This window comes from Rhyacophila brunnea, unplaced genomic scaffold, assembly GCF_057557595.1.
Source record: "Rhyacophila brunnea isolate RB1 unplaced genomic scaffold, BYU_Rbru_1.0 scaffold_15, whole genome shotgun sequence".
In the NCBI taxonomy this organism is placed as follows: Eukaryota; Metazoa; Arthropoda; class Insecta; order Trichoptera; family Rhyacophilidae; genus Rhyacophila; species Rhyacophila brunnea.
In genome coordinates, this window is record NW_028232806.1 from 33,610,679 (window position 1) to 33,634,131 (window position 23,453).

Below are 23,453 nucleotides of genomic sequence, written 5' to 3' on the forward strand. Positions count from 1 at the left end.
TTTTATAGAAGATGAATCGGATACGAATTGGAGTAACTAGAAACAAAAACAATATGATGGGATGCTCAGATGATCGTTCAAACTGCGAATGTGGCGACGAGGAACCAGCTACACCATCAATGAAACGTTTGAAGCCAATGACACAGCCATAATATGCGTCTATAAATGATTGAAATTTTTATAGACGCATTTCTCGCAAGGACTCAGTCGAAGAAGAAAAATCTAATTTAATTATTAGCCACCGATGTCTTTTTAGTTTTGCTCTCATATAAAAGATATTTTTCTGGCTAGAAGAAAATTTTACTTCTTGCAATCAAATAACGGGGTTATCTATGATGTCTCTGAACACATATGAGTGTATATAAGTAACACAGAAATGTGTTACCTTCTCGGGGTAGCAACAATTTTTAATTATCGAGTGTTATGTACACGTGCTAAAGAATATTTTATTTTCAGTATTATATACGTCGGTATGCATTAAAGTTTGTCACGAAACCGAAAAGCATATTCAACATCGGACATATTTAAGGACATTCAAGAGGCTTTATATTTCAAGCATTTTATGAGGTGACCGATAAAAATCGGGTTCAAAATCTTGGTCTCTATGTCCTATGACGACTAGTTTCCCATTTCTATTTAATAATTTGTTCTGTGATTCTAATAGTAATTAATAATCATATTCATAACATAATATCATATACTTACTACACTTTTTGGAAATCGTACCTACACAGTATTAATATAACAAGTTTTACAGCATATCAGGAATCGGAATATCGGAATATCGGAAATAGTATCTACCTTTTTATTGAACACCTACGCCCCCTTTATAGAGAAATCTCACCGTACGCCACAGGGTTCGGCGTATGTCAAAACGATCATATTTTGGAGCGAAAATATTACGTAATATTATGACAGGAAACGTCAAAAACATACAAAGTCTGAGATTACTATATCGCAGCTCTCGTAATCATATTGACCCATCGCAACACATTAATATCTATTATCAAGCAGCCACACAGATGGCGGTTGGGGGCCCGGACCGCCCCTAAGTATTATTAATATAAATATTAATTTAGAAATCCCTACCACCATAATGATATACGACTGCTACAACTCGTTATCACGCTGCTGTGGCTTCAGGTTCGGGGCACAAGGCAAACACGAAGTCGCCGTGTCCGGAGATTTTACCGTATCACAGTTTTTTATGATTTTACTGAGGCTTTGACTGCGACTCGCTATCATATCACCTCTTCTCTTCCAGAAGGGGATCTGCCGATCAGATCAGCCAAGCTCTTTCGTCTTACCCACCTCCAGGGCACCTTTCAATTCATTCGTCGATATTCTCAAAGATATCCGCAATTCGCAGCTGTACTCTGTGTCGTTCATATTTACAGCTGTAATATGTACTCCAAAACATCACATTCATCGAGCCGCAAATCGTTTCTTCCCATGAGGACATAAAATCTTTTATCCATTGTGTGACCTGTTCTTAGCCTCAGTATGAGCTGTTTGCAGCAAGACAGCTAACGGTAAACTGTGCTACAGTAAAATGTAATACGTATAATTTGCATCCAACTAGAGTGGGCAACCTGTATATTTCCCGGGATTTTAGCCATACACTAAATTCGGAGACTGTTGGGTAAATTGATGTTTTACCGGATACTTGTTATGTGACTGGTTTTGTGATTTTATTTTCTGATATATTTTTAAAACTCTTTTTTAAGAATCACCGTTCTTTTGTAACTATCACCGTTGATTATATATTATATACATCACTATAAACAGATAGATATATCGGGGGATGGATGACGAAGTAATCTTATCGCCGTTACCCACAATTGCGTATTACATGGTATGATAAAAAAATGACAGTATATTACACTATGTTTTACGTATAAAGGTTTATAATAATACTTTTGAATTTAGATAATTTAATGGAACGGACGAGCTGCTCGGAACGTCCACATTTTGGAAACTCTAAGGACATCCGCTCACACAGAAACTAAAATCTGACGAACTGATTGGTGATGGAACTCGTAAACTGGCCAGTGACTGATGCTTCGCACACGGCTCTACTGAAACCTAATAATCTCATAACCTCAAACTGTCAAACCCATTGTCTTTCTTACTGCATTCTAAGTTTTTTCAGTTATATCTTTACGGGAATATTCTGGCAGCCTGTAATTATACAGGCATGAGTATTTCTCAACACCTGCCACATATTTTAAATTAAAAATCGTTCGCCCATCTTTATTTTTTGACATTTTGGCTTGTTATTTCTTCTTCAGTTCAGTTCAGTGATACCAATTTTGGTAAGAAATATGATTTTTTCATCGGATCTACTGATATTAGTATCACTGTTTTATGGGTGACTGGGAGACTAGCATATCGCGCAGCGCTCGAAATAGAAAAGTTTAAGAACAGGAGCGCTCGAAAATTTTCTGAGAATATTAACACGGTTATCAAATTTTATGGGTATTTTAGTAACATAAATGTGCTAGATTTTTTGTTATATGGCATATCTAGCTCAGACGGTCAAAATATTTTAACCACGAGACGGAGCGATAACTTTATAGATTCCACGAACTGGAATGGCGCTCCAGTGCGCTCCGGTCTATTTCGAGCCCTGATATCGCGTCTCTACGGTTTCGGTCGCGAACGTTTTGAAACTGAGAGATTCTAGTCTTGCCGTCAGCGAGCCGTCATTGAAATACATTAGCTAGATACTGGAGTTTCAATCTCGTCTTTTTTGAGTATTCACGTGAGCGGATGGCCTAATTGACAACTGTGTCGTTTTGTTACGTTATTGTATATCCTCTATAAATGAGCATAGACAATAACAATATGTGAGTTGTAGAGTTGTATAAAACCCCTACAAATACCATGCGGCAAGTCCTATGAGGTGAGATTCATTGTACATCAGAATTCTTCTTTATAGTAATAGTATCTAATTTCCATATATTTATATGCATATGTAATTTCAAGAATTAAGATGTTTCTCTCCTGTTGTTTCAGCTGTCCAAAATGAAAGGCAGCCGAGAAACACGGCTACAATCCGACCGGAAGCTCTCAGAGATATGGGGCAAGAACGAGCCTTGAGGGAGGCGGCCGTTGCTGTTGGAGTATTCGGGTAAGTGCTGCTGGTATGATATTATTACCACGAATGACAATGAGAAAAATATTATTATTGTTTCGTAATAAGAGATATAATATTCCGAAAGCACCGTGTTCATGAAATAATTGTTTATAAACTATATTAAATTCAAATTAATTTATTTGACTACGAGAGACGAATATGATAAATAATCATTTTAAACGTTCACAACATGAGATGAAACATATTTACTTCCTACTTTAACGGTCCACATGCTCAGCGTAGGTCAAAATGGAGCTTTTATGGTATTTTCAGAGCATAACCCTGGACATTCCTTAAACGTTGTGGATAATCTATTTATATAATTTTGATGCTTTATTATCCTTTATATTTATTTTTGATGACTGCATAAAGTATTCTTATTACATAAAATAGTATTATTTTAAACCTCTCGCTCTAATGTTTTAGAATATAGTCATATTTCAGTACATCCATGTGAAGTGGTGTTAAGGTTTTTTAGATTTATTAATTTTTAAACGTATTTACGAAACCATTAGTAAAATTAATGTTAACATTATTTTACGATAAAAAAATATATTTTATAATCTTTTTGATCCCAAATTTGACAAAAATTAGGCATTTTATTATTCAAAAATGGGCACGATTAACACATTTGAAGATAATTCTTAAGATACTGAACATAAGCTATGTTTTTGACCATTCAAATGTGATAAACATTCAACGAATAATGATTGCTTTATAATAATTATTGACCTAAGAATAAAGCAGTATTTTTTTGAAATACGCCATTTCTATTGGCATTTTCCAGTGGCTAAGCTACAACATACGGCCGTAGCCTTAAATTAACAAACGATAAATGAAGTAAGGAGAAAGATCATGGCAACACGCGTGTTTGAACATGTACCGCTTTAAAAAAAAAGAATGTTACAATCATTATTCGTAGGATGATGGATCACATTTGAATTGTCAAATACATAGCTTATAATCTGTATCTTTAGAATTATCTTCAAATGTGTTAATCGTGCCCATTTTTGGAACAATAAAATGCCTAATTCTTGTCTAATTTGGGATCACAATGATTATAAAATATCACTTTTTATCGTAAATATGTCACAATATAATGTTATCATTAATTTTATTAATGGTTTTGTTAATGCGTTTAAAAATTAATAAATGTAAAAAACCTTAACACCACTTCACATGGACGTACTTAAATATGACTTATTCTAAATCATTAGAGCGAGAGGTTTAAAAGAATACTATTTTATGTAATTAAAATACTTTATGCAGTAATCAAATGTTTAAAATAAATATAAATGATAATAAGGCTTCACAATTATATAAATAGATTATCTACAACGTTTAAGGAATGTCCAGGGTTATTCTCTGAAAATACCATAAAAGCTCGATTTTGACCTACGCTAAGCATGAGTGAGCCCTTAATATAGGCAACATAAAAATATGTCTTTAACAAACAATAATAGGTATGAGGATATAAATTTCAAAGTCGGTAACGTCCGTTTCTACTTTTTATATATCTATAAGTTATATTCTATAAGTTACCTTTCCATAATAGATATATAATTTATTCATAAAATATAAAATTCAGTTCCGTTTGTTAGTTAAATACAATTGACGCGAAATATAATCAGCCGCCATTTCTTATTTTTAATTTGATTTTTTATTCATTTTAATGACGCTAAGGACATAATCTATTTGCAGTCGTACATAATATGCTTGACGGTTTTTTTGCGATAATCTCAAAATGACGTGACTATGGAGGCTAATAGTGGTAATATTACAATAAAATTGCATTTTATTAAAATTAATAATGATATATAATAATATATATAAGGAAGTACCTATACCAACCGTGCTAGATATAGATTAACTTTATTTTATAGAAGTATTTATTTATAAAACAAGGTTCTCCTAAACTTACTTTCACGCAAAATACCAAACAGCTTAATTATAATGATTCTACGCAATCTGATTTTCATTTATTAATCTTTTAATGGTACTCGTACTACGCATTCCCATCAATAATTCTGATAATTAATAATATAATAAAGTGTCAATCAAGTGCTTTAATTCGGTGGCGAAGGGTGGAAGGTAGCCTGTTAATATCAGCCATAAATAGTGCACAACAAACTTTGTCAGTAATACATATTTATTTTCATTGAAATGAGACTACAATTATTTACAGATGGTGTTGGATACTTCTTAAAATAAAATTAAACCCTGTGAAAACCAAGCCATAATAGATAATAGACAAAAATACTCGTCTATCTATAAAATATTTAAAATTAATCAATTAAATCCTACATAACTTTGAATATTTTATAGATATAATAATATTTTGTATCTATTATAGTTTGGTTTAGGTAGGGCTTAATGAATTATTAAAAATTAACTAACAATATGTGTAATATGTATTCTAAATCCAACGAAAGTAAATAAGTATGAATGAAAAAGTGTGTAAAATTTTATCGCCCAAAATATACCAAAACTATTATGGTTTGGTTTAGGCAGAGTTTAATTGATTTTTAAAAACTAACCAATACCACCTATAAATTGTAGTCTTAGTTCAATAAAAAAAAAATGTGACTGACAAAGTTTAATGTGCACTATTTATGGCCGATCTTAACAGCCTACCTCCACCCTTCGCCACTGAGTTTTATAACCTTAGTCTTACCTCAGAGATTTTTAATTACTTAAGTCATGTGTTTATTTATTTTATTCAATTAGGTGCTTATTTTAAATAATCTTCTCACGGTTAGCTTTGTTAATGTGATAGTAGTTCCCAATAAGCAATGAAGCATGTTCACGATAACAAAAAATCATTCGGTGGTTGTGTGTGTTTCACGTGAACTGGTGTGTTTGTGTGTTCTATGTGAACTTCTCTTGGTGCTGATTGTCAATGATGCTGTGCAGACGATGCATGACTGACACCAACATTCCCGCTTACCTCATCTCCACCACAGACTCTCCCTTCACTGCGAGTTTGACGTATGTGGACATTATTTATCTCATCAATAATATTATAATTACCAATGTTGTGTATCACTGTACTTATCACGTTTTTTAGTGGCTGGATCTTAGTATGCTAACAGGTCATCCAGTTATCGGTATTTTTACCCCAATCGTCCTCTCTCCAACATCTTTACCCCTGTCTAAATGAATTCTGTTTTTATTAATTTAAAGAATCCGTTCACACTCCAGGTCAGCAGCTACATCCTAGAATAATTCCGTAAAACTTCTAAAATTCTGAGACATTGTACGTCCCGGTTGATGTTTACCAGCGTTGCCAATTTAGAGTTTTTCTTGCCATGTCTAGCATTTTTTGATAGTCATCTCGCTTTCAAAACATGTATCTGGCTTGTGGCGTTTTTACTACCGTTTTTTGATGCCTTCAATAGCTTTAAATGTACTGAAAATGCGCTAGATATTTAATTTATTTATTTTCATGCGCATCAAACTTCTGACTATCAGACACCTAGGTAGGTCGGTAACTATTTTAGTATCATCATAAATAAAACAACATATTTTAAACACTTGAAACAATAAGAGCATTCATGGCCTTATAGTGAAATGGTATCATATTATAATTTAATTAGTGTCTATTTTTGTGACATCTGTTTGACGATTATCGGCATGACATGAAACGAAGCTTTAAGGCCGGTTTCAGACGGGACACCAGTGTCGCGCTCGTATATAATAAGGAGGCTTTTGTATTCGAATAAATAATGGGCCATTGTATTATGTTTATGAACGCCCCGAGCTAACGAGTCAAAGCGTGTCTAGTACACTTTTCCATCGGCCGCTACATTCTCAAGCCGCCGATACACATGTTTTATGACCGGAGCCAGTTTTATGTTCTAATTTATATCGCGAAATTATGGGTTGACTCATTAGCTCTGGGCGTTCATTAACATAATACAAAGGCCCCTTTATTCGAATACAAAGGCTTCCTTATTATAATACGAGCGCGAGACCGGTGTCCCGTCTGCAACGGGGATAACGCTGGTGACACACTATAGGCATTTGTTGTCAATTTTGAAATATTATATTTCTGTTAAAATGTGTGTTTTTTACATGTGCCTACCTGCCTATAGACATTATTTCAATTTTTGCACTTTTGTTCGATATGCGATTTATGCGAATATATACTTCGTATTGACTTCGTTCTTGGTAGAATAAATTAGTAAATTTACCTTAAATTTTATTTTCACAAAATCTAGCGTTTTTCCTGCCAAATAGCTTGTTTTCGTACCCCGTCTGGTATATTTTTGTCCGGGGTAGAGTTTTCTTTTCTGGGACAATTTCGGTCAAACTGCGATGATTGCAAATCTTATCTGGAGTAGGTACAGGTAGCATTCACACGTTAAACTATTCACAATTGGACCTTAGACAATACAGTATTAACTTTAATACAACTCTGAGTTGGTCTAATTCAGACTCGTCATGACTATGCCTATGCGAATAGCAAGTTCACTAGAAAGTCTATCATTTTTGGTCACTAGTTCGATGTTAATGTTATGATCTTCGTCGCATTCTGATGATGACTCCCACGGTTTGAGTTATTAGTAAATTTATTACAGTGACCTCCGATTTTTACAACGTTTTTATTAGCTCGTATTCTTGTTTGGTCAGTACAAATCTTGCAATCGATTTTTAACTAACTTTCCGACTAGCTAGACCTTTGAAACTTTTAGAATATATCAGAACACTATGCCAATGTGTTCTTTTCATACTTTTACCCATCTTCAAGCAGAATTGAATTTATTTTCAGTTAATTCTGTTTTGTATGGAGAGTTATTTCAGAAAAATCCGTAAAAAGTAAAAGACTATTATTGGTTGCTAAGGGGGTGGTCTTAGCAACTAAATTATTAATATATACGTGCGTTACTATGGAAATCAAAATGAAATATCAAAATGACATTTTATTATTCTATATTTTTGTTTGTTTTTTATTTACTTCATATCAAGAGTTTGAGCATATTGAGCATAATAATTCAACAGATAATTTTACATCCTTATCATCTGCTTACACCTCCCAGACCAGATACATAAAATCATCGAAAATCAAACTTTTCTAACAACGGTAACTTAAAATTTCCTGAAAGAAATAAATTCTAAAACGAAAGCTCATCACAAAATGTCTTAAAGTATTGCGGCAGATTTTCGAGAACAGCCACGATACAATATTCATATTATTTACTAAGTAAACTAAACATCTTTGAGATGTGGCGATGACGACAATTTTATTTTTACTGAGAGTGTCCAGGATGGAAGACGGAACCAATTATTCATTGATAATGCAAAGCTTTATATATGCATGTGTCACGATTCTTTCGACATACTCTTTGCTGTGAAGAGCTGTGCCCAGAATAAAGCCTAATTATTTTGAGTAATGTACTTGGTAATAGAAACAAAGAGCAATTAATACTGTTGAGGCAAAGTAAAGAAATTCACTGTAAAGGAAAAGGTGAATAAGAGTAATTTCCTAGTCGTGAAAAATACACAAAATATCGTTTTTTTAAACTATTGAGTTTTTTTGGTACCTATCTAAAGATTAAAACTAAGTTTTAAATCTGTTTATTTTTATTTTAACACGATTCAAATGATCAATTTTCATGTTATTATTCATCACACTGTTCATTTTTTTAACAAAATTCGGTTAGTAATTAAAGTCATAAAAGTTTTGTTGAGCTCTTCAGTGTATACATACAACTAGCTAATTTTATCGCAATTAAATAGGACACACGTAGCAACAATTATTGATAAAGCACATAAGCGCGAAACATAATAATAATATGATAAAAAATTGTAATATAATAAACTATTTTTTTATTCAATTAAAAATTATCGGAATTTGTTGATTGCTTTAAGGTATAAGTAGACTACTAGTTAATTTTATCGTTCAAGATAAAACGTACATGGCTAAATTGGTAAAGCATATTAGCATGAATTCAGTGGATGCGGGTTTGAAACCCACTGCGCGAGTTATGTTTTTGTACGTGTTTTCAAATTATCTATATTGAATGTCCGTTATTATTAAAATTTACATAAACCGCTCGCCGTGGCAACACTTTTTTTAAATGTTGCTTTCATTTATGGAATATTATATATGCACGCATATATATGTAATTTATTATACACTTCATTACCACATCACAAGTAAAATAATACCTTTTGATACAACACTAATGCCTAACGATGCGGGGCGCAAAGTGGTTAACCGGTTAACCACGTTTGATCATCCAACCTTTAGCGGATTGACAATGTGCCATACCATGTGGATAGAAAACAGGATTCAAGGTTCTGCCGGTGGAAATCGGGGAGGCTTCGATGGTTTGTTTGATGTTTCAACTGAGTGATCAAAGGTGGTAACAGTCTCTAACACTTTGCCGGATCTGCATAATGCGGCGGTGGATAATGAGGACGCGATGTGAAAGGGTTATGCTTAAAATCGTCAGTCGAGATTAACAGGTTGCTTAAAAAGTGATTAATAAATTACTTTTTTATTCAATGAATAATTTACAAGATTTAAAAATGCAACATTATAATATATTGAATAGGTATACATAAATTGGAAAACCTCAAAATAAATATATTGCCTGGTTTTTTATTTTAAAAAGCAGGGACCCCCTTTCTTAAAATGAGACGCCTGCTTAGCAATCGAGATTTTAACCTACAGCTGAGACTATAATATTATGGTTTGTTGTTAAGTCCCCCAATTATTTTATATGCCATAGAGGTATGGATGTTTAACCAGGGGAGTTCAGGCTTGCAAGATATAGTTGTATATAGATACTAATCCTCAAAAGTATTTGGACTGACAGGATAACATATTATATTCTCAAATGCATGGAAATGTGCAAGAAGTTATGTGTAGAAGGTACTAAAACTAGAAAATTACATAACTTTGTCCACAAGTCTAAAGAAAAGATAAATAACATCCGATAAGAGATAGAAACAGAAGAAGAAGAAATCAATTTAAATCAACCAATAAAGATGCCACATTCAAACCATCATCATCAATCAACCTGCTTAATATGTGTAATGTATTGCAAATTATAATGCACTTTAAATAGTATTTTACTCTTTGTGATAATATGGCTCTATGGCTTTTATAGATAAATATGATCATAAAGATAGAGATTTATTATCTTGAGAAATAATGAGAAAAGATGATTGTCGAATCTCGAGCAATAAATCTTCAGAAATTTTGAGATTTTCACCAATGAAACTCTCTAAAAAATTTTTAAAAATTGTGTTGGAACGAAAAATTGAAGCAGACGGAATATCTTAAAGTTGTTGGTTAAACATTTTAGGGCATGTAAAGCTTTAAAAATATCGAGAATTCTCGAAATCTATCATTTAGAATTCAGAGAGAAAACGTATTCTTGAATTCGAAAAAAGACATTACAGGGTAAACTCGAAGCATGGGTTACGTACCCACTGACTTGTTTATAAAATCAAATTTTCTTTGATGTATTGTAAAGCATACTTTCTTAAATGAAAACTCCTTTTTAAACATCCTATGGAATATACTTGATATAATATGTAATGTTTTTCCTTTATATTCGTTTATGACCTTTTGTTTCATCGCCGCATTTTCCAGTTGAATAATTTTACGATTTTAGAATTAATCTTTAAATAAAGCGTCAAAAGACTCATAGGGCAGGATTATATTCGAAGTTATCGGTTAGCCAGAGCTGAATTAAGATTTTATAGGGCCTTGGTCTACAGATAGGTAGGTATTGAGCTGACTTTAGTAATATTTTCAAATAGTAATACAAAAATCAGTAGGTAAACAAATTGTCTTATGACTACATAAAACTTTAAATATTGTCATTTTTAATAACATTTGGCATTTTATATAGGTATATTATTATTAATTCTAATCAACAAACATTATACTTGTGATAGTTTGGCTATTATAAACTATAGGTACATCGATAAAATGATGAATGATATGAGAATTTATGGAATACTTATAGTATTATTCTCCGTTTTTCTCCAATGTCGGAAGAGTATAGAATACAATGCGCACAGAAAAAAACTATACATGCTCAAAGTATTTTTAACGGTTGTTATTAAATTATTAGCATTGTAAATTTCGTTTCTATGGTAACGAAATATTGCTTGAAATAATCCTGCCGAAACCTAAAGATTTGGATGGTTACATCTAAATTATACGTATGCAGTTCACCGTGAGATGGCCGTATAACATTCAATTACGCGTTATTCATGGAGTATTTTACCATGAAGTAAGTTGTCCGTATGTTACAAAATCATGTAAGTAGATGCGACTGTCGCATACCCGAAGCACCTAGCGGAAAAATACAAAACTTACAATTTGAAACATTTTTTGAACGTTTATATTTTGAAGTGTTTTAATTAATGAATAGGTAGGAACGTATACCTATATCTAAATTATTAAAGAGAGAGGTATATTTTATTTAAAGTCAAAGAACTTATAAACTTAAACGTTAGGTATGAAATGTGATTTTTTTATTATTACATATTATTTTTATGATAATATTTTTTATTCCAAATTGTGTATGTTCAATAAATAAAACCTTCGTTTAATTTAAGCTTACGACATTCATACAAAGCGAACAATTTCAGTGCGGATAATGATAGGGAAGGTTATATGTACTAGTTTGATAAGTCATATGGAAGATAAAGCACCTTTGCTATTGTATAATAAGGTAGTCATGCGGAAGTTTAGAATTGTCAAAGGAAGCTTTATAGATCAATACATGCAACACCTATTCGAAGTAGGTAATTATTATTCCGTTGAGAGCTTTTCCGAAAATGTTTCTGGTAACTAGGTAAATATTCGTATTTGGAAAAAGCTCAAGTTCCTACATGGAGTTTTGTGTTTTGTTTAGTCCAGATAATTTTCCTGTGAATAATATTTAATAAAACTTTTACAATTCTACAACGAGTACGAAAAGTCAATGAAAGACACGCAATGACAACGCAGATAATATAGATTATGACAACAAACAGCAGTAAAAGCACAGAACAGAATATATACATAGAATTCCGATAAGCTATATTCAATAGGTACGCTACATTTTGATGCAGGGTTTTGAATGACGTATGAGTGTCCTACGAAAACGAAACACGCTATATGGGCGTGCAATAATGTATGTAATACACCAATATTAAATGAGCGTCATTGCAGAAACCGAGAGTAGTTGCCAGTATTCGACGTATTACGTATTCTTCCTTACTCGAGATCGGTTACCTGCTACTCCTTACCCGTTAGGTATTTCAGTTCCCATTATTTCTGAGTTTCCTGAATGAAAGTCTCAAATACTTTGAATATTAATTTCTTAACGAGTTAGTATAATATCGTCGCCCCAAAAGCAAAAGGGCACATGTGCAATTTTGACGGTTTTGAGTTATGAATGCAGTTTTCTTCGTATTTTTTTTCTCTACATTATGGGCAAAACGGCATTTGTGAAGCGAAATCCATGAATTCACAATTGAGCAAAGAAAATAAAGGTTATTTGTGTATTTGTAAACCGATCTTCATTTAATGTACATGAAAAAGGTAACATGTACACGATTTTAGGAACTATGTGCAATGTTTACAAAAATAATATAGGAAAAAGGTAACAAGTGTAATTATTTAAAAGTGAGTAATGGCCTTTGAACAAAAAAAAAGAATTCGTTGCAGAAAAAGGGCACTTGTGAAATTTGTGAAAAATTTAATAACATGTTGGCAGCGGATAAAGAGGCCCAAATAAATATTTTGGAAGATCACAATAAGCGTAAAGTGGACGCTCGCAAATGAAAAGATGAAGACAAAGCTATTCATAAATGCATATAGAAAAAAATTTGCTTGTGAATTAAAACCTCTTAAAAATCAAAAATTGACAAATTATAAAAAAAAATTGCATTTCAATTTTGAGTAATTAGGTCACATGTTTTCCAAATTTCATTTCAAAATATTAAGTAATAACCTCTCCACGATTTTTTTTCACTCCAAAAACACATAAAATGCGTTTTTCTCAAAACTCAATTTATGCACAAGTGCCCCTTTGTTTTTGGGGCGACGATATACAAGAACGTTATATTAAATTTAAAGTGATTCTGACGATAACCACGAATCAATTTAATAATAGGTAAGTAGTATTTATAGAAGGTGATTGTCGTTATTTGACACTATTTTAAAACACTATAAGATAATATGTAATTTAGTTGTAAAGCAATATCTGCATGATTAATACCTACTTGGGGGTCGGTAGCTACGCCGATATTTTTTCTAGGGTTTTTCTAATATGTATGTTTCTGAGGCTTTGCCAAGATAATTTGTGTTTTTAACTCACCTACCTTATAGCACACGTCCAGATTATTTCACCCAGCCGAGAGATTCAAATCCATAGTAAGGACAGGTGAACTCTCCAGGCTTTTAATCCTTACGTGGCATTTCAAGTCCCCCTAACGTTGTGGCGATTATTATGGCAAAGACCTTGTCCAGATAGCGCGATTTGACTCGCGAACATTATGTGACCTCATTGAACCGTCCTCGTGCACTCGCGACGTATCGCGGCGAGACACACGTCATCAGGACAAGTTCAAATACGTCTCTGTCCCGCGCAATTTGGAACAGTTCCTCCACCTTCCTAATTCCAATATATTTCAAGCCCACACGATAACTACTTGTGAGTGTAACATGTCGCAGCTACACGTATACTAGCAATGGTTATGACTGAGAGCCAGGTGTTCAAAGTGCGAAGGTCTACAGTGGAAGTGACTATACATGACAGGTAGTAGATGGGTGAATATCGATGTCCAGTCATACATGCTGTCTGTGGAAATATGAGCGCTTACGTCACACGCTTCACAGCTTGTTCCATATTTGTAAGGTGCATGACGTTGTAGCCAAAAGTGGCTGATATTACTGGTTATTTCTGCAAAAGTTCAACATATTATTGACACGGTAATTTCTTGGAAAGTATTAATCGAAACGATTTCTCGTTACCTTATAGAATGGTGCCTAATTGCTGTATTTTTATTTGTATACAGTCCTCCAGTATCCTTGGCCCTTCTGTCGCCGGAGCGTTACGCCCCACTCCTCAACTCGGCTGCGTCAGACCTGTCTCACTCGCACGTTCACCAGCACCAGCACAGCCGTTCGGCCCAGCCGCAAGCACCGGTGGCAGGATCACCCTCTCTACTCACACCCGGTCAACAGTTGCACAATCATCACCACCCGCAGCAGATTGGCGGATTACATCAGCAAGTCGCTGACTCTGCCAGTCCGCTGTCCAGCAGAAGGAGCAGTCGGAGTAGATCGCCGAGTAAGGCGGACACCGGTGATGATGGTAAGCATTCAATAATTAGAATGTTACATTCTTAAATCTTGTAAATTATTCGTTCAATAAAAAAATTCTTCGACCATATCCGATCCTAATAGGATCATATGGGCCTCCACAGAGTAGAGGTTTGTATTAACAGATTTTGTTTTTACGAGAAATGGATGTCAGCCACTTGCTCAACCTATTAGGTCCATACCCTGACCCACACACATATTGAAAAACAATATGTGTACTTGCCAGACCCAGGATTCAAGTAAGTTACAAAAAAAAATCTTGGAGTGATCCATGACGTCGGTTAGTAATTAAAGTAATACCTTCTTTGATTTAAAATAATCACCATTAGTAGCTCAAAAGGGCCCACATGCCCCACGTATGTCAAAATGGAGATTGTATGGTATTTTCAGAGCATAAGCCTGGGCATTCCCTAAACATTGTAGATAATCTATTCATATAATTTTCAAGCCTTATTATCCTTTATATTTATTTTAAACATTTGATGACTACATAGAGTATTTTTATTACATAAAATAGTATTCTTTTAAACCTCTCGATCTAATGTTTTAGTATATAGTCATATTTCAGTACATCCATGTGCGGTGGTGTTAGGATTTTTTATATTTATTAATTTTTAAACGCATTTATAAAACCATTATTAATTGACATTATTATAGTGAAATATTTACGATAAAAAAATATATTTATAATCTTTGTGATTCCAAATTTGACAAGAATTAGGTATTTTATTATTCAAAAAATGGGCACGATTTACACATTTGAAGATAATTCTAAAGATACTGATTATAAGCTATGTCTTTGACCATTAAAATGTGATAAAACATTCTACGAATAATGATTTTTTTATAATAATTATTAACCTGAGAATAAGGTAGTATTTTTTTGAAATACGCCATTTCTATTAGCATTTCCCAGTGGTTAAATTACAACATACGGCCATAGCCATACATTTATAAACGATAAATGTAGTAGGGAATAAGATACTAATAAGACACAACGTCTTGGATATAAATATTATATGTACATATTATATAGGGGAAAAAATAGAAAATTAGTGAGCAAAAAAACTATGAAGCTAACACTTTTTAAAGTAGGTTGTTTTTAAATAATTTTTCTATACCGAATGAAATTACAACAACCTGTTTAAAATAACCCCAAGCGCTTGTTAATTCTCCATCCTGGTACTATAAGAGAGATCCAAAACCGAGCTCCGCAAGCGACGGGTTAATCCCAGGGCACCTGAGTCCCGGGATTAGATACCGGGATTCGAAAGGGCCCTAATTACTCCCTCGGGAGACCGCGCAAATACCGAAATATCACAGGGATTACCATAATGTTTGCCACTGTGGTCGGTATTATATCGCGATTTTAGCATGAGTAATTTGAGATTTTGCTACCATATTGTATTTTGTATCAACGATATAATATGGTATTATCACTGGTTCAAATAAAAAGTGTAAGTTTTAGTTATATTGCGTAAATAGCTTTGTGACAGTGGCGTGCGGTGACTTTTGATTGTAGGGAGTCTGTATGTAGGTTACTGTAATATTGTCACCTTAGGTTACCAACTCCATTACACTGCATACATTTCAGTTAATATGCACTTCGTCATCTTATTAATCATCAATATTATATCTACACCATTTTATTTCATTGTACTAAGACTAAAATGTGTAAATAGTGTTTTGTCGCACACTGAATTTTCTGCCCCTGTGGGGGGCGCTCTCATAAGGAGTAGTGCCTCCCAGCCGCTCGGTCTGACCCTGGTAGTCAATGTGCCACCGGTGGAATAATCACGACCCTCGACAAAGCTGAACAAAAAATAACATATGTAGAAGTCCCACGGTTTGCCTTGTCGAGTGTTAGCACTCCGCAAGGTGAACTGTGGAGGAGATAAGTCGGTCGCAGACCATGTACATATAGGTAATAAGGTAATAGGGTTAAAATTTTGATCAAATATAATATGCTTAGGTAAAGGGTAATTAAATTAAATTAGATATAAAATATGATTTGGATGTAAGATAATATGTAATGTAAATTGTAATATAATAGGTAAATTTAATGTAATATGCAATGGGTTAGAGAAATAATAAAGTAGGACGTATGGACTGGCGTTAGTAATATATAGTAGTTAAAATAATTAAGATAATTAAGGAATTAATGTAATTAAAGTAATATTAATATTAATCATATTATGTACATCGATATCGCTATATGTTTGGTTGATAGTCTGACATCCGTCAACCTTATATAAATGTGTAGCATATGGCGGTATCGGTGATCGGTGTGAATTTGTAAGAAATAACCCCTAACGGATAAAAAGGCAAGATTATTAAATCCAAAAGCAGTCTGTTTTGTCACTTGTGGGTTCCGGGAGTCGCTTCTGCGACGGCTTGTATCCCCGGGACCCTCACGATCTCGTCTGCATAACTAATTAGAAATAATTAAGTTAACGTTAAATAATTAGTTAATAATAATCAAGTTAATTTAAAAAATAATTAAATAATAATATTCGAATTAATTTTTAATTAATCACTAATAAATGCGGTTATTTTTGTGACTTCGGATATTAGTTGACTCTTGTTTATTGAGACTTCGAACTGTGAACTTCGAATATTAATTGATTTGACTTTTCTTGTTTCTTACTAATTGTGGTGTATGGATAATAACAATAAATCGAGTTTCTTTTAATTATTATAAACTTTGGGACTTTCGATACCAATGTGAATGATACTTTTGGACTATAATCCTTGATGAAGGAATGCCATAAGGCCCAAACATATTCTAATAACAATAAAATACGAGTTCTGAAGATTTCATCTGGTGTTTAATTGACTTTGTGCCCCGTGACTTCTTGGTTACTCCACGTCCATGAGGTTCCTGCCTGTTCCTCCACATTAATGAACCTCCACTTCCAAGTGCCTGAGCTAGTCAGGAAGTCGGAGGCCTTCAGTTTGTTAGTTTTTAAAATTCAATTAAACCCTGCCTAATCGAAGCTATAGTAGATAACAGTAAAAAAATATTCATTTTATCTATAAAATATATAGAGTTATGCAATTAAACCATACATAATTTTAGATATTTTATAGATAGAAGGATATTTTTTATCTATTAGTTATTTTACATATAATGAACATAACGAATTATAAATTTGAACCGTTCACAACATGACATATAAATACAGAGCATTGTGAGTTAATAATACAATAAGTAATAAAATAAGATAAATAAAAGTAGATGGAAGCACACAGAGTGAACTATTGATAGACCCTATCTCAAAAATTTATAAAACAACGCTCACCTAAATTCACCCTCACGTAAGTGGAATATATCAATTTCCGAAGCGATTTCATTAAACATGGTTATTTCCCTCCCAATTGACATCGCTAATGGCAGGTTAGTTCTGCAGCTTGGGAGAACAAACCACAGATGCCCTCGATTCCTAAGATAAATATCAGAGACACACAAGCTAATACCACCAAGAATGGCCGAGTTTCTATTCCAGTTTAAGCAGGGCTTAATTCATTCTTAGTTCAATGAATACAAATAAGTATAACTGAAAAAATGTGCGGTATTTTTGTCGGATCGCCCATAACATATCTAAACTATTATGGTTTGGTTAAGCAGGCTTTAATTGAATTTTAAAAACTAGGCGGCACCTTATTAAAATTGTATTCTTATTTCAATGATAACAAATAAAAGTATGACTGACAAAGGTTAGTGTGCATTATTTATGTCGAATCTTAACAGCCTACCTCAACCCCTCGCTACTGACTAGAACTGATAAGAAGTAGGTGACAATATAATTAACAAAAAACATTGCCAAGTTTATTAATGCATTTCATTATAATATTCTAATTCAGATGACAGTATCGACGTAGACGTGACAAATAATGAAGACGGTGGCGGTGGAGGCAGCTGGCGAGAGACTGCTCCTGGGGGCCTGGCTTCCGCTCACGCCCTTGCACCAGCCACACATGAGGCGGCTCACGAAACTTCGGCCAGACTTCTTTTCATGGCTGTTAAATGGGCGAAGAATTTACCGTCTTTTGCGAGTTTGGCTTTCAGAGATCAGGTCAGAATATAAAATTTACAATGTGGCTTATTGTCACTGTTTATTATTTACACCAGTGTTTCCCAACCGCTGGTCCGCAAATAATATTTATTTATTTAGAAAAGAGTATTACGGCATTACAGCAATTGGCCAATGCGCCATAATACATAAATAATACAAAATTATAAAAAATGACTTAATTACAAAATAACAACCAGTATAACAAGAAAGTAGAAAAGACAGTATATGCTTAATATGTAGATATTAGAGTAAAATGATAAATACAATTATAAATTTAACCTATTTAACACGTCCACAAACATGACATAATTAATAAAAAAAAAACAAATCAACTTTAATGGTGCCATCAAATAAGTTAATCGCATAATACACAACATCACATCTGTTCTGCGACGAGGTATCATGAAGACCTTAGTGTTACGAGTGATATTGGTGGGAACATAAAAAATAATATTTGCCAGTATATATGAATAATTCGAAGAAGTAAAAAGAAATGCTTTAAAAGAGCAAAAAAGCTTCGTGTGGACAGTGATTGCATTGATAGCATACCCACAAGAAAACGAGTCGGAAAATTTATTTTATTATCTCTGTCATAAGGAAAAAAATCCGTATGTCTTTAAGTAAGGAAATCTAAGAAATCTATTGTGGACTCGATCCGACTTCATTGTGTGGACGGACCTGTTAGGACTCAATATAATATAACTTAATATTTATTTCTTAAATTTCAGAAGTTCTATTGTTAACAATTTATTTACTGTTTATGATTATGCCAATTAATAATAGAATTTCCATGTTATATCATATCTGTTATAGCTAGAGATTGCAAAACCAGTATTTCAAAACCGGTATCCGAGTATTTTTCGATACCGAAATACCAGTTTTAAAAATCAGATAATAATGACGTATTCGGTATAAAGAGTGGAAACAAAATGTATTAATTGTCATAATAGGTTTAACATCACTGTATTTTTGTCGAGTTACGCGATGTCTGGTTTACTTCCGTTGTCTTCCAACGGCCTTGGAGACCAGCAATGGCACGTGCTTTAAAATATTAATATTTTTAACAGACTTTTATTATAATACCTATATACTTTTTGGTAGATATTTCTGTTTTTTCGGCATTAGTATTTTTATTTGCTATTGCATTTCCTAGTTATAGCTATCTGTTACATATATTATAAGATTTTTTAATAAGTAATAAACAAAATACTTTTTGTAAAAAGGTTGGGAACCACGTTACGTAACCGTTACACTACCAAAGTCAGAGGACTTATTAATATTCGTTCCCATTATTTAATTGTATTTATTATAAGTATACTGAATGCTCATTTTTTTTTTTTTTGTGATTTACCGAGGCTTTGACTGCGACTCGCTGTCATATCACCTCTTCTCTTCTAGAAGGGGATCCGTCGATCAGGTCCTCACTCCTATCCTGTTAAATAACTTTACAATGTTGGTAGTTACTGTTGAACGTATCCGGAAATTTGTACGTAAACAGTTCACCGCAGGACACTTATTCGTGCGCCGCAGTACGTGAAACATGAGTTCGTGTAACATTTAATCAAATGACGAGTTCTTTGTTGAACATTTCACCGTGGAGTATCACGGATAAGTGTCCCACGATGAACTGCATACGTACAACTTACATGTAACCACTGTTGAAACTGAAGCTAAACCACTGGATTTGGAACAGTAATCTTCCATAGATAATATCTATTACAAACCATACTGTGATATATGGTCTTGTTAAGTAATAACTGATTATATATGGTCTTGTTAAGTAATAACTGATTATATTATAATATACTGATGGACTTTCTTTATACTTACTCAGGTTATATTACTCGAAGAAGCATGGGCCGAGCTGTTCCTGCTAAACGCCATCCAATGGTGCATGCCACTGGAAGCCGGTGGAGCGCCACTCTTCAGCTGCCAGGAAGGCGCCGCAGGAGGTCCTGGTGCGAGAGACTTGAGACTTCTTCAAGACACTCTTGCGAGGTACAAAGCGGTGCTGGTGGACCCTGCAGAGTTTGCCTGCATGAAGGCGATTGTGTTGTTTAGATCTGGTAAGATATTTTCTTTAACATTTTTAGTCGTTCCAATCAGCTGTTGGGCTCGTCGGACCGTCTGACCACAAATGCCAAGTTTGTGGCGTCTTATTACGAACATGAAGTTTTAGCTTTGTTTTTTGTATTGTACATACTATATATTTATTAATTATTAGAATAATTTATTTTTGTTAGCTTAGCGTGCTTCTCTCTTCCATCAGCACTTTTTGTCAGAAAGTCTCTGTAAACTCAGTCAAAGCACACTTAAGTGCGTGGCAATCTCAGTCTTAAGTATCTGCTCCTGAGACATTCCTAGGCATAAAAAACTGCTGATGCTTCACATCGAAATGTAGGGCCTCATGATATGCTCGATTAAGATAATAAGATAAGGGGTCTATGTTGGGTCTAGGACGATTTGGCACCGGACAACTGGACGCCATGGAATTCGAAAACAAAATAGTCGTTAAGTAGTCGTAAAATATATAATATTATTATTTATATTTAAATGATTTATGATTTAATAGTTGGTGAGAATGTAAATATGCAGACGTAAATAATGATTTAATCGTGCATATGTTTAAGTTCCAACGAAAAAAGAGTGTTTTATTTTATATAAAACCTTAGGCATGGTAATTCTCAATCCGCAATAAAGAATACATTATGTTAAGAGTAAAATGAATTAAAACTACTAAGTAGTAGATAGAAACTGATTAAAATACCTCTTCTACGTTCTGTATACGTGTCTGCGACAGTGCGGCGTCCAATTGTCCGGAGTCCAGTCGTCCCATTCCCGTCTATGTTTGTGTTGAACATTTTTTCTTGTCACCAAATAACTTTCCGTAGGTAATTCTCCGGAACCTAATAAAATGATACCCAGATTTTTTAGATTCAAATGATGTTACAGGGTATACATAATTACTAGTACTACAATAAAATTGAATATTGTTATGTAAGTAATTAATAATAAAATGTATAACAGAAAAAGAAACAATATAATGAAACCCATTTATTCGTTCACTATAAAATGTACAAAATTTATATAAAATCTTTGTAGAATAAAATTATAACAAGGTATTATTTTTTTTACGGTGGCTTTATTTTGCATTTCGCAACGAAGTTTTACAACCGTAATGTCGTTACAGGCCCGGTACAGCCAGGCCGTAACGCGAAATTGTAAATTTCGATCTGCATAATAGGTACTAATCATGGCCCCCACAAAGGGAGGGCTGACAGGGCTCTAGCCTGGGGGCCCGGGCTCAGGAAGGACCCGGTGTGGTAAATCGACCAGATAGGTAAGTGATTTAAACACAAATCACAAATTCTCTCTAATAGTAAAAAAAAGTCTTCTGCTGCGCTATTTATCTTCAATATTAGTGTTTTTTAAAATTATGTGGTTGTACGATACAATTTTTAAATGTGTATCGATTCTCGACAACTCCATAATTCAAATATATAAAAAACGCTAAATATAGGTACACATTAATTTTACCGCGTACACCATTTAGAAAACGCTACTGTAGAGCGTCACACTGCCTTTATCTTTAACGATAGGTAGAGGGCGCGTCAAATATCCTAACCTGGGAGCCCGCTTCAGAATGTGGGGGCCATGGTACTAATTATCGCTCATGCTTCGCGTGCAAAATGGTAAATGATGACCGATTCATATTGAAATATTTTTTTATTATTGATTTTAACGACATATACAATCAAAAATCCTCACGTACTGCGGAAAGGTTACCGTTTTGCATTCGAAAATAATCAATTCAATAACTAGCACTATCATCGTAACTCGCAATTCAGTACCCCGGCCTATCTATATTCAGCTTTCTTACACTCCATGTCAATAGTTGATACTTGTCCAATTAATTGCCATGCATCATAATAATATGCCTATCGCCTATATTTTTTGCCCAACTATTGTCCTCTCAGAGAACCGACAGCAGGTAGGTATATGATATAGGCTAACTTAAAAAAATATAATTTTTTATTCAATAATTGTATACTTATGTATTTTTAAATCTTGTATATTGAATAAAACATAATAATGCAATACTTACTGTTCATAATTAGTATAAATACGTCATTAATAAATTTACCATCATCGTGTATAATAAATTGTATAACGATTTGTATACAAATATAAAAACATTCATAAATATAAAATTAATTGATTTACAGAAACGCGAGGGTTAAAAGAACCACTCCAGATAGAGCATCTGCAGGACCAGGCTCAAGTAATGTTACTCCAGCACGCGCGCGCCTTGGCACCAGCTCGTCCAGCGAGATTTGGAAGGCTACTTCTCTTACTTCCACTCCTAAGGGCTGTTCCCCCTCAACGTCTCGAAAGACTGTTCTTTGCCAGGACAATTGGAGCCACTCCCATGGAGAAAGTTTTGTGTGATATGTATAAAAATTAAAACTATTTAAAAGCAGACAACTATAAATATTATAATAAGGTAAATTGTGAAAAAACTATGAAAGAATGAACACTCAGAATATATATATATATATATATTCAATAAATTGGTGTGATATTATATAATAAATGTGTAAACTACATTACGAACTAAAAGACAAGTTGTTTAGAAATGCGACTGTTATTAATTCTTACTTACCTACTAAATAATTACTTCCTAATTATTGTGGTTTAATATTACATTTTATAGGCATACATGCGTACCTATTCTATACACAAGGCTGCTATCGACGGCTATCAATGATAATTTATCATATTTATGTATTGAGGCGGTTAATTGTTACAATAAGTTAACCGTCTGATCTGTCAAAAAGTGCTGTCTTAACAACACCTCTCTTGGTTGTGTTAACTTTTAGAACGAAATAGACAGTTTTGA

At 33.6% G+C, this 23,453-nt stretch overlaps 1 protein-coding gene across 1 annotated transcript in view; it reads left to right on the forward strand.

Annotated features, from left to right (window-relative positions):
• Window positions 1-23,051, forward strand: part of LOC147075252 (photoreceptor-specific nuclear receptor-like) — a 160,203-nt gene extending 137,152 nt beyond the window's left edge. Inside the window, exons 5-9 of the mRNA XM_085942908.1 lie at window positions 3,019-3,133; window positions 14,171-14,469; window positions 18,342-18,553; window positions 20,388-20,619; window positions 22,780-23,051. Of these exons, the coding sequence (XP_085799034.1) occupies window positions 3,019-3,133; window positions 14,171-14,469; window positions 18,342-18,553; window positions 20,388-20,619; window positions 22,780-23,018 (1,097 nt within the window). The 3' untranslated portion in view covers window positions 23,019-23,051. The remainder of the gene's footprint in view (window positions 1-3,018; window positions 3,134-14,170; window positions 14,470-18,341; window positions 18,554-20,387; window positions 20,620-22,779) is intronic.
• Window positions 23,052-23,453: the final 402 nt, after the last annotated feature.